The sequence below is a fragment of the Anomalospiza imberbis genome, chromosome 11 (assembly GCF_031753505.1).
Source record: "Anomalospiza imberbis isolate Cuckoo-Finch-1a 21T00152 chromosome 11, ASM3175350v1, whole genome shotgun sequence".
Taxonomy (NCBI): Eukaryota; Metazoa; Chordata; class Aves; order Passeriformes; family Viduidae; genus Anomalospiza; species Anomalospiza imberbis.
In genome coordinates this window covers 8,386,758-8,399,581 of record NC_089691.1, presented here as the reverse complement: position 1 = coordinate 8,399,581, position 12,824 = coordinate 8,386,758, and the positions used below count along the sequence as shown (strand labels likewise).

The following is a 12,824-nucleotide window of genomic DNA, read 5'->3' as shown; positions in this document are numbered from 1 at the left end:
CTCTTGACTTGCCTGTTGCTGTTGGCCCTGTTGTTGTTGAAGTGTTGTGCCTTCTGTGCCCAGCAGCCCTGGGAGAAGAAAAGGGTGTTCAAGAGGGATTTCTCTGTGATTGTCCACGCATTATTTATGGATGATACACATTCATTTGCTGCCTGTATGCAGGTGTGACTCTGGGCTCCAGTCATATTTCTCCAAACTAAACTCTTGGCCTTTCTCTTAAGTATTTCTTTCAGAGACATCTATTTTTAGCTCTACCCTTGAAAGCTTTGTGTTTAGGGATGCTATTCCTGTTGTCTTATGTCACCCTTGTGTCAGTTGTTACTGATGCTATTAGCATCTTGCCAGTCACTTGGTGGTGTAATCTGTGTCCTGGCTTCAGATCCCGTCTCTCTTGGCGATTAATGCATTCGAGTCATTCAGAGTAGTCTGACCATCTATTTTGAAGGCCAAACGTAATGTTTTATGTAAGCTGATCATCCTGTGAAATGCTAGAGCAATAAAGGCCTTTCAGTTACTAACCTCCTTTGTAGGAAGTGGGAAAATAGGCAGAAGGTGTAATCTCTATCTTTGCACATAAATTATGTAACTTGCTGGGCCTCACCTTTCTCACCTATGAAAGCAGCAAGAAATGAGCTGTCACCTGGTGTTTCAGCTGCCATGCCTTGCGTATCTGACCTTGCCTGAGTTGTGTTCACTGGGAATGCTGCAGCAAACGATGAGGCTTGATGCTGTTATCATTCCTTCTCTGTAGCTTCCCTTTTTTTTTATAGGTGCTTTGCTCCATCCAGTGTTTGAGCTATTTGTCCTTCTCAAGTCTGTCTCGTACTTGCCTCTACCTTGTCTGGTACTCTTTTATTAGAGGAGATGAGTTGAATGTTGATTAGTGGTCATGTTCTTCTCACTCAACAATTTCAGTGGATGATTTGTTGCTTTCTTCTGTATCTTCTTCAAAATTCCTGCAGCTCTCCCAGTATTGCTAAAGTTGCTGTTATAATTTCAAACTCTACTGGACATACACAAAAGCTTGACAGTCCTGACATTGACGTGCTGAGCATTAAATAGAAATGTTCCTTACCACTGACTTGGTGTATGTCATTGCCCAACCCCTTCTTCCTGCAGTTTGCTGTCTAGTCTGAGGCAAGAAGCTGCTAGAATTTGGGGATTTGTGGTAGCACCTTGTGTGGAGCACCTTGGGCCATGGGGGTTCAAACTGGAAATTCTGAACCTCCAGGAAATACTAATAGAGGGCCATTTGTTCCTGCTACAGAAAGTAAGATCTTCCTAAGATCCAGTAGAAGAAGGTTGCTGCATCCCACAAGTTCTAGTTATGTGAGAAATAAGCTTAAAATTCTCTCTACAACTTCTGTAGAAGAATATGCAACTGCTACTTTTTGATACTTTTAATGCAAGCAATAAGTTAAAAAGGGGGAAAAAAAGGTTTGAATTCTTCATTCTCCAATCTCATGTCTGTTACCCAGGTCTTCATCAGAAATCTGTTGGATTTCTGCTGTGCTTTCCTGGGACAAATGGAAGTTAGGCTGTATCTAATAACTGGCAAGTGTAGCTTGTTATTTTCGTTTGCTCTGTCAATATTAAATTGCAAGGGTGTTTGGCAGCATGTTTTTTGTATGTTGCTATAGCAAACCTGTTGTATCTTGGAAGAGTTCTGGGACTGTATGTAGCAGGAATACTTTTCACTTAACTTATGTCAACAAATCTGTAGAGGATGTTGCGTCTATAGACTTGTTTGTTCCTTTTCTTTCAATTTATAAAGGCACATTCAGTCTTTGATATAATTTTCTATTTTGGGAAGAATATGTTCTGTTGAACTTTTATTCCCTTCAGAATGCCACGACTTTGGAGTCAGTTCATTGCCTGTTTTGATGTGATTTGTGTTGTACTAGATTTTGTCTAAATAGACTGAAATATTTAGACTGATAAAAATATTGTTAGGAAATACCGCTCCTTTCCAGTGTTCCTCACTTGTACTTGTTCCTGAACACTTTGTCTTAAATTTTTTTCTGCCCTCCTAACTCTGACTGGTTTATTATAGTCCAAGAGCAGCTTCTGTATGCTCACCTCTGTTATCTTGGAGCAATATTCACCACTGCCATTTACTGGCTGTGGGGTTGTTTCTGCACTTCCTTACTGCTTGTCTTTTACTTCAGCATTTTTTTAGAGCCTCCATTCCTGACACGTGATTAGAGAGCTGAACACTGGAGTAGGTGGGTGGGAATAAAGGCAGAGGCACAGTTTATCTCAGCTGATTGATGGCAGTGTCTTTGGTCTGAAATATCTAGCCTAGTTATTGCTGTGTCAGGTGAGTGAGCTTAGTCACACCGACGACTGCGCGTGCGGTTTGGAATTGCTGCTACTGGATCATTCCTGGCAAGTCCTCTCTAGTGAGGTGTTGCTATGGGAAGGCCTCAAAACATTTTGAAGTGACTGCATGCTAAATGATAATATGGAAACACCTTTATTTGTTTTAAGGAAGCCAAAACTGTTCACGTTGGAATTGAGCACAGCAAGGCTCTGGTTTTGCTGCCATAACCTTGTGCCAGCATGTTTGGAAGCCCACAGGACTGTGGGGCACAGGTTGCAGTGAGAGCTGGGTGCTTATCTCACATGCAATCTTTGGATATTTGTCTATCTTCAGGATTTATTATGTTGAATTCACTTTTACAAAGCAGGCAAAGAAAGGGTATGAGATTTTCATGCAATGTCCATTGGAAAGATGTGGACTCAGAATTGTCTCCTAACTGGGTAAGGAGAAGCTTCTTAATTGCCTTCTGAGATACATCTTACTTGAAATATGGTAACTGCTTCTGTCAGGAGGTGGATGATCACGTGGTGGAGATTTCTGCTGGTTGTTGTGGCTTTTCTGGTTTTTGGTATTTGTTTTTCGTGTTTCCTCCCAACCCTCCCCAGCCTGTCAGCTCCATAGGCAGCCTCTGGAAGTTCTCATTCTGACCTCTGCCCATGCTGCTGAACAGTCTGAAGCGGAATGTGTTCAGCAGCTGACATAAAGTTCCATGATCTGGGTTCTCAGCTGTTTACTCTGAGCAGAACAGTTTGTCTGTTGTGCCTGGGCTCGAACACACGTAGCAATTCCTCAACTCTGTTTAACAGCAGCTCAGAGCTCCTGCCTCAGCCTGCCATGTGCATCCTCCTGTGTGCTTGCTGGAAGGTGGAAATCACATTGAAATAGGTGTGTGGTGTGAAAGGTGTGCTGTAGCACTGAGAAGCATTTAAAGTCTCTCAGAACTGAGTGTTTTAAGTATGAGGCTTCTTCAAAATGCAAGTGCTGTGCAGAGGTGATCCTGGATGCATAAACTCTGGCATCTCTCCTATCCGACTAAGAGAAAAGCAGTTAACCAGCCTACTATACAAAAACCTCATAGTTTCAACACTTTTAATAAATGAACAGGAGTTTTAGAAATTTCTAATTCTAAAGTTAAGAGGGAATGTTTGAGGGGAACAAGAAAAAGCCTGGTGATGTAAAAATGGGTTTGTTTCCGTCTCTGCCGTGGATATTGAAAAGTGGATGTCTTAAACTGGGGTCAAAAGTGTGGGAAATGGTAAGTGCCAGCAAGCTTAGCATCTTAATGATGGCCCTTTTACCTGACAGGTAAGAGCTTTTCAAATTTTACCTCTAGATTGCTGATGTCAAAACATAAATAACATGTAAAGCTGTAATGAATGGAATGTTGTAACACTTCATTTTCATTTTTAAACCTGTCTTTTAAATGCATTTGCAGGGTCCAGCTACCTGTGTAGCATTTTCAAGAGATGGAGAATTATTTGCTTCTGGAGGTTCTGATGAACAGGTACCTGATTAATTTCTGAGTTATAATCCAGATTCACATTTCCTTAAAAGCTGCTGCTTTTTGTTCTCTGTTGTCAATGGGGAAAGCAAAAGTGTACCCTTTATCCGGTATGTCTGGACCATGCTGAAGCAACTTGCTGTTCTGTTAACAACATCTCTGGAGGTCAAACCCATTTTTTTGGTAGTAATGTAAGACATGTAGCCCAAGAAACCCATACTCAATGGCCAAACTGCAAACAGGCCCATTGCATGAGCCTGTGCTGCCAATATGTCCTGGTTTTAGCACAGTGAGTTGCCCTGCTGAAGACACAGACAGACTTCAACCCAAAGTAGTGGTCTGAGTAAGGACCATCAGAGCTGTGCTTTAAAGAGCTGTGTTGCATTGCTCTTAACCCCCTATGCCCATCTTTAACAGCACCTTTGTGAAGAGACAGATTTGTCTATTCACTAAGAATAGCACTTTTTTTTTTCCTGCTGCACAGTGGGACGGCCTTGTTGGTTAACTGTCCAACAGTGAAAGAAAAATGCTTGTATTTCATGCAAAGCAGTGATGCATATTTGTAAATGAAGAATAAATGCTCCTTCTGATAACCAAATGAGCTGTCTGGATTCTTGGGTGTCTTTCAGACCTCTGAAATTGCTCTTTAACTTTTTTTAGACTTGTAGAGTCACTAATGAGGAGTTCATTCCATGGATTTCCTCATGATATATTGAAGTGATTTATGTGTCAGGCCTCTTTTCTGAAATCAGTACTGTGTTATGGAAAGCAGAGGCCTGTAAGTGGGATTTAAGTTTGGCATCCAGCTGACAAACCAGCTTAAGATCTCTAATGCTGATCTTAGTACTAACTCTCCTTTTCCTCTGAGTCTCATGATAAATGAGTGACTGAGTTGGGGTGTGGCTGATAAATGTTATAATGCTGAGCATGGTATTTTAAAATATTTGTGGGGGTTGCTTTGAAGTTCTCTTGGTCATTCTAGTTTAATGATGTTCTTGACCCAAAGAATGCTGAAAGGGGTCAATTATCCATTGAGAACTCAGTTAAACTGTCTGTATTTAGTAGCATATATACAAACAACATCCTTAATTTAATCAAAGGCAAAGCTCTTCTAGGGAAACTTGTGGATTTGCTGATTATTCTCTGAAGGGTTGGAAAAAATGACCTATAAGCAAAGATGGAAAATTTTAATGGCGTTAACTTTCTTCTGCAGGTGATGGTGTGGAAGACTAACTTTGATGCTGATTATGGTGATGTAGTGAAACCCCAGAAATATAGCAGCAGTGTGGATGGGACCCATGGCACTGGGGTAGGTCAGCAGCCAGTGGAGAGTTCCTTTTCAGTACACTTGGTGCAGCCTTGGAGTGTGTGACTCAGGTGGTTGAACTGCAGAATTATCTTTCTGTGCTTTTTATTTGAGCTGCAAGACACCTGTTTTTTAACTAACCTTGCTTGTTTTTGTTTAACTGTACTTACTTCATAAGGCAAATATATATAATGATCTTAAAAGGAAGATAAATTTAGTGCATGTATAGATGTGTTTTACTAACAGCCACTGTTTAGGAATGTGTTGTTCATGAATGATAATTCACCAAAAAAAGCAGATGTAAGCAACAACTGAAGCTGGCTTTGCTAGCTGACATGAATCCTTCAGGCTGGTGTCAGTCCTGAAAATAGAATTCACGATATCTTTTCACTGACAGTCAGCAAAGACAAAAAAAAAAAATTGCTGTGTGTAGGTGTCACACATGACAAATAGATGACATATTGTACTGGAGCTTCTTTCCTGAATACCTGGAAACATTAGTTCATATCTGTTCCCTGAATCATGTGTTGAGGCCTCTGAGTTCTGACTGAACCTGAGGATAAATCCAGCAGCTGAGCAATTGAGTGATGCACTGATCTGAGTGGAACTTAGATCAGTGCTTCAGATGCTGGCTGTTACAAAAGTGACCCTTTAAAGCTGCTGCCCGTAAAAGCTGTAATTTTTGCACATGGTGATGATTCATTTAAAGGTCTTTATTTTGTCTTGTCAATCTTTGGATATTTTTGATACATTTGGGTATACTTATAGGATTCTGCTGTACGTTATTCCCATGGCTGGTTTTTGGTTAATCTTGTTCAGCATGAGCTGTAAGCTGAAAGGCTTTCTGTGAACCAGGGGTCTGTGCAAAAGTGGCATTGTCCCAGCTGAAGGGCAAACTTCTAGGCAATGTCTATTGCTCTGTGGCAGTGTCTTTGACTACACCAATTTAGATCTTTACTGGGGTACTAAAGTTATCTCTCAGGCACAATGGTGGCTTTATTTAATATGGCTTCAGTCCATTGCTGGAGTTACTGGAATAGCCGTGGTGTTTTGGGATGAACAAGATCTGAGTTAGCAGCTCTAAGCCTGATGCCCTACTATGTGGAGTGCTGTGTAAAGAAATCAAACAAAACCTGAGGTTGGCTAGTGTAGGGTTAGTGGGAGAGCGTGGGAGGAAGCAGTCACATAAGGAAGGAGGTGAAAGTGTTTATTGATCCTTGGCTGGTTTTGGCTAAATCTGACTTCTTCCTTTTCCTCCCCTCCTGTTCTAACTCTAAAGTTATGCAGGCTATGAAACCATCAGTCCAATGACCTCTTTGTTTATTGACTTATTGAACTGGTCTAGCTTTGAACTCTATCAGCTTTAATTTAAAATATGGCATAGTGTAATACTGGGCTGAAATACATCTTTTCTGGGAGAAAAATAAGTTTTCGTTTGTAGCATGCTTAATGGCTTAAAAAATGTAGACAAGGTATCAGCTAATGGGAAATGATGGTAAATTTGCCCTCTCCTGTGCTGCTGTTACTGCCAGAGCTTCTTATCCAGTAGTCTTTTAAAGAAAGGAAGAAAATGCCTGAGCTCTTCTAAAACGTAGTTTTTCATTATAAAACATCTTAAGATGTCCATTGAAGGGAGCTGCTGAACAAATCCCTTGAACAATGCCTAACCACCTTGAACATGTGTCCCTCCAACACAAGTGTTCCCCTGTGGAAGAGGGCTTACCTGGCCAAACATCCAGGAGATGCTGCTGGGACCAGCTGTTTGTGTGCCACTGACAGGCAAATCTGTGTCATGTGCTGGTGGCTGACAGGGTTTGCTCTAGTGATGCTCTGAGCCTGTAGGAAACAAGGCATTCTGTATTCTGAGGTATGATACGTTGGTTTGGCCCAGGTGCTGTGTCTTTGCAGAGGGAGAACTGAATCCAAGCTCAGTCATTTAGCAGAAAGATAGTTGGATTTGGGGTCCTAAATTACTTCAAAGGAGTTTTTTTAAACTGCCATCTAAATGCAAGCTTTGGCTTGGGCATGCTGCATGGGAGGTGCAAAATATAGCTAGTACTATATCCTTGGATTAAGGCAGTTAAAATTGCTGAAGTTAGGAGGGGAAGAATAAATAATGTCCTGTGAGACATTTGAATACCCTAGGTTAAGATTAAATTTAGAACTGATCTGAAATGTTCTTTGCTGTTAAAAAGAAACTGATATCTGAAAATGGCCTCATTCTCTATTTTAAGTATAACCTGAGCATGAAGACCTTGCCTCAATAGTAATTTATACACTCATGTCAGTCTCCTCTTTTAAGTGAATGTCATGTCTTGTATCTTTTAGAAATGGGCCATGCTGGGCTCTTTAAGAGTACCACCACTCCTACAACTCACTGCAAGACTTAAATTTCACTGTATTTTAATTTCTTTCTTGTTTTGAGCCAAATGCTTGCTTTTTTAATAGTGAATTGCTTATTTTGGTAGTTTTTGGGTAGGTGAGACAGTTATTTTCTGTCAAATTCAGACTTGAAGCTGCCACCTGCAGATCTTGATTTCATGCCAAGGTCACCTTTTCCTTCAATGAAAAGTGAACCTACTCCTTCTTTCTCTACTACTGTGTTAGTGTGCCAGGATTCTGCCTGTTGAATAATCCTGAGATTTTGCAGACATTTCCGGATGTAATTACATTTAAAATAGGCATTTAGGTTATTACTTAGTTTTGGTACCCCTAAAATACATGAACACTCTTCTTGACACATCTTGAATCTGTTTTCACCCTTAAGTCCATGAGAATATTTTTCCAAGGAGGGCTTATACTGCTGTGTAGCTGTGTATTTTTTTTTTTTGTTAAGCATTGTGAAGTCACAGATATTCATGAAAACTGTGGCTGTGTAAAACCTCTCAATGCAGTATCAGGTTTCTCATGGAGAGAGGCTGACTAACATGCAAGAAAAAATAACTGAATACAGACATCAAAACTAGTTTGTCATCAAGTTGAATAGGAAGAAAAAACAATCCTAAATAAGCTGTGGGATAAGAGTCATGAAATATTGTCAAGGTTGGTGAGCTTGAAAACAAACTTACTCCAAACCAATTTTCCCTTCCCTAGGCAGAGGGAGACTGGAGCCTTTAGAAGATTCTGGATTCTCAGGCAGTTGGTTTAAGTTCAGTGAATGGACTTAGCCTCATGAATCAGGCTATTGGACATGTTTGTAACAATGGACATAAACTTCAAAGTTGCTCTGTCCACCTGCTTGTGTTTTCTGTAAATACAGGAGGCTTGGGAGATGCAGCTTCCTTTGGAAGCAGAACTAATCTGTGCAAGGACTAATGCAAATGAAAGAGAAGGACACCATGGGCAGAATCGCAGTCATGGCTGGTGTGAAAGCAGAGATGTGAAAGCGTGATAAACAACTAAAGCTGTCAGAAGTGAATTCTAAGTATGTTAGCATAGATGTGAGACTTGAAATGTTAGATCAGAAGTAGTAGCTCTGCAATAAATGCTTGCTCTTAAATTATAGGCTAACAGCTGTTGCTGTAAAGTGTTGCATAATCACCTTGAAACCCAACGTTCAGGGCAAGCACTCCTGGTGTGTGCAGTGGGAAGCCGATGGGAAAAAAAAAGAAGTCTTGCACTCCTGTTCCTTGATCCTGTGAGTGTGCTTGCTTTGATCTAGAATCTAAAAGGTAAATTCATGCTTTATGCTACAATACTGAGTGGTGAGGACCTAAAGGAAAGTCAGAATGAGAAGAATGGATTTTGCAGGTGGTTTCAAAAATATAAGCTCTTATGCTTGTCTTACAGTAACTGTAAGCATTTAGGTCTGTCGGGGTGAAGAGGTGTGTAGGATCAGATCAGGGGACATGTTCACTGTTCTGATAAGTTATGAAAACATTCAACATAGGATTTATTAGGAGAGAGTAGATAATGTGTTTTATTTTGGGGGGTTGGTGGACTTTTTTTTGAGCTACAGGGAAAGCTTTGCATGTGTGGTTGGAGCTGACATGAGTGTGCAAAAACACTTATTTCATTATGGGACAGATTTGCTGCTGTTGTTACTAATTCCAGGAAGGCTTTGTATGGTCAAGTGTCACAGCAAATGCTGAAGGGTTGATGTCACATGGACAGTTAGAAAGTGCTTGGGTGTTTATCTAAGCTTGCTTATCTAAACACTGAAAATGGTGAATAAAAGCAATGTAGTATAAGCTAGGTAGGTAGACCGTTTTTTTATGAAATATTATGGAAAATAGGAAATATGCATTGATATAGGTTTTTTTCTCAGATTTAAATGTAAACCTTCTGGAGGCTGTAACTCTGTGCAAATTGTTACTTTGGAAAGGAGGAGGCTTATGAGGAGATTTTAGCCTCAGCCTCTGTATATGACATTCTAATGAAAAATGCCTTAAAACTTGCTCATGCTGAGGTACCTCAGACAGACTGAGAAAGAGGTAATGCCTTAGTAGGGCATTTTGGGAGACATGGCCAGAAGTGGGAGCTGTCCTCTGACATTCTCTTGCCAAAAAGTCTTTCTCTTCTTGTGAGATTCTGGAGCACAAATGTCTTAAATATCTTTAGCTCTTATGGAGTTAAGTGGCGCTCAGTTGTGAAGATACCAAATTTCTAGGCATAGCTGACCTTCACAAAGGAAAGCTTGGTAAGAGCTTCTGCATTTAACCAGAAAGGACTTTGAAACAAGTAGCCTGTGACTCTTCAAATACGTCTTTCAGCTAAGACAGACATTTAGGCTCTTTTGATGCTGCTGGGTTTAGAGCTTTCTCCAGGCCTTGGACTGTGCTTATTTGTTCAATGGTAAATTATCCAAAATGGTCCTGTTGGATAGGATTGGAGGCAAGATTGGAGGCAAATTCCAGAAAACGTGATCTGATCATGAAGTTGTCTGAAGTCCATAACTGAATGTCCAGAGCTGACTCCACCTCTCTTTGCTGGTTGGGTTTGTTTGGTGACCTCGGGTGCCTCCAGTGCTCAGCCCATGGTCTTGTGCTGACTGCAGCAGTTCGTCCTGTCAGCTTGTCCTTGTGTAAACAAATTCCTTCTGAATTATTCATAGGCCAGATGTGCCTCTTTTTTTGACCTTTTGGCATCCAAATTGGTAACTGTATCTAATTTTGGCATTTGTTAATACAAATGAATCCTGTTGTACCTTTTTTTTTTTTTTTTACTTCCCGTGAAATTCCTTCCTGGGAATCGGTTTCATTGCATAGAGCTGCAGCTCTTTGCAGTGGGATGTGAATGTGGGTTTTTATTTGCACCTTCTCCACTCCCTTCTGTTTATGTAATTTTAAGCATTGTAAGGGAGGGATCCTGTGTTCAAGAGCAGGGATCCAATTTTCAGTCTGTGGTGAAGATGTGGTCTGCAAAATGATTATTTTTCCCCATCTGCTATCACCTTACTTTTCTGAGGATTCCCACTCCAGGAAGCTTTAGTCTGGTGCACAATCGCCTTCCTCCTGGAATCGGTAGGTAGATTGTTTACTTAAAAGAGCAACAGTGTGATGAGTACTCAAGATGTTTCCACTATTCTCTATCCTACTTGGCTGTCCAAGCAGAAGCTTTGTAGGGGTGAACAGGAGCCTTGCTGTGATTGATCACAGGAGCTCTTCCCTACATCCTTCTCAAGCAGGGTGGTTGCAGATGGTTACCCAGAGCTGCCTCTCCTTTTATTAAAGGAAACCCACTTATCTGAGCCTGTTTGGAGATATGACCTTGTAATTGGTTTGTGAGGGAACAGATCTTAAACAGGAACAGAGAAAAAGAGATTGAGAGCAGCCCTGAAGAGAAAGACTTGAGGATGTTGGTTGACAAGAAACTTGACTTGACCCAGCAATGTGGACTTGCAGCCCAGAAAGCCAGACATGTCTTGGGCTGCATCCAAAGCTCCATGGGCAGCAGGCTGAGGGAGCTAATCCTGCCACTCTGCTGTGCTCAGGTGAGTCCCCACCTGCAGTGCTGCCTTCAGGCCTCAACATGAGAAAAATGTGTACCTGTTGGGGTGGGTCCAGAGGAGGCCATGAGGATATCAGAGGGCTGGAGTACCTCTGCTGTGGAGACAGGCTGAGAGAGTTGGGATTGTTTAGCCTGGAGAAGACTCCAGAGAGACCTTAGAGCCCCTTCTGGTACCTGATGGGGACTACAAGAAGAGCTGGAGAGGGTCTTTGGGCATGGAGTGACAGGAGGAGTGTCTTAGTGCAGAACGTGGGAGAAAGGAAAAGGCAGCACCCTCAGCTTGGCTTTCAAGGGGCTTGAATGACTGCAGCAACCTGCAAGAGCTCTGCCTGGTAGTGGATGGAGCAGCTGTGCTGCTACAACTGTTTTCCCTTGTGCTCTGGTTTGACAAGATTTCTTCCAGAAATAAGAGGATCAGCTTTTAATTTCTGTCATCTTACAGTGAATAGATTTGTTCTTAGACTCTGGAACAATAAGGCAAGTCCTGACAAGTCATTATTGGTCAGAATAAAAATTGCCTTTTAAGTTCAGCATCTCAGGCTAATTAATGTAAATTCTCCCACTTAGGTTGCTGCTGTATGTGGCTTGTTTTAATGCTTGAGTCATAATTCAAAGAAATGAGATTGAGGCAAGATTTAAATTTTTTTTTTCAAGCTGCAGTTCTGTGCCAGCTCGGAGATGGATGAAGTTAGCTTAAGCTTTAAAAGTTTCTAAGATCTTAAACTTCTCTGCTAAAATTCAAACTTCAAGCAAGAGTAAGAAGAAGTGCATGTGTTGTAGTGTGTCTGTGTCTGCATTTGCACATACATGGCATGCATTTTTGTACATGTATATAAGTAACAAAATAGGTATGCACATGATTTGTATGTTACACAGTGTGTATATACCTAATTCAGTGAAAAAAGGCAAATTATTCTGATGAAGGGAATGAGCTGGAAGCTGTTGTTCCCACTTCAGGAGATCACTGTGTGTCTTGCCTTGGAGGCTGATGCTTTTGGTGTAAAAGAACCTGTAGCTGGACAGCCCAAGGCTGAGAATAAACACATTTTTTCAATGTTTGGCTGCCTTTTCTTGGGAGTTTTTCTCCAAAAATCAGGACCAGAAACAATTCTTGGTGACATTTCTAACAAGGGGTTTTCATTCTCATGTTTTTGTTCCTATCGTGGTTTGTTTCCACACAAAACTATTCTGTTGAAATTTTTTTGTTGTTATTCTCCAGGAGCAGTGTTAAACAGTTGAGCATCACCTATGCAACAAAGCTTAATTATTCCATACTGAATTCTGGAAGACCTCTTCCTATTTCCTAAAGAAACTCTAGGACTGATGGGAGGGGAAAATTGGTTAAGGGAGATAAAATGCAGGAAACATAAATCTAAAATATTGAAGTACACCCTTAGCTTTTCCTTCTCAAGAAACACAGCCTTGCTTTCTTTTTTTTAACAGTTGGTAGTCATTAAGTTTTATCTGTCACTGGGCTTTCAGTGTCTGGCATTGCTATTTGGCATTTCACTCTTCACATGAGCACTGTGCTTTTGGAAACGCAATAGGTGCCAAGCTCCCGTTTGTCTTCAGTGTTGCATTGAAGCTGACGGTACTGCTGTCTGTCCTGATTTAAAAGTGACACTTACAGGCTATAGGGTAAGTAAACTGGACCAATAGACACTGAACCACAGAGCAAGGTCACTGAAATGTGGGAACAGCTTTTCCCTTCATGTGAGGACCTGCTCTTGACTGGAGATTGCCAG

At 41.1% G+C, this 12,824-nt stretch overlaps 1 protein-coding gene across 6 annotated transcripts in view; it reads left to right on the top strand.

Moving 5' to 3' along the window:
- The window catches only part of POC1A (POC1 centriolar protein A), a 53,440-nt gene that overhangs the window by 23,295 nt on the left and 17,321 nt on the right, over window positions 1-12,824 (top strand). For all 6 annotated transcript variants that reach the window (XM_068201710.1, XM_068201705.1, XM_068201704.1 and 3 more), the window contains 2 exons: window positions 3,759-3,827; window positions 5,038-5,133. In XM_068201710.1, the coding sequence (XP_068057811.1) occupies window positions 3,759-3,827; window positions 5,038-5,133 (165 nt within the window). The remainder of the gene's footprint in view (window positions 1-3,758; window positions 3,828-5,037; window positions 5,134-12,824) is intronic.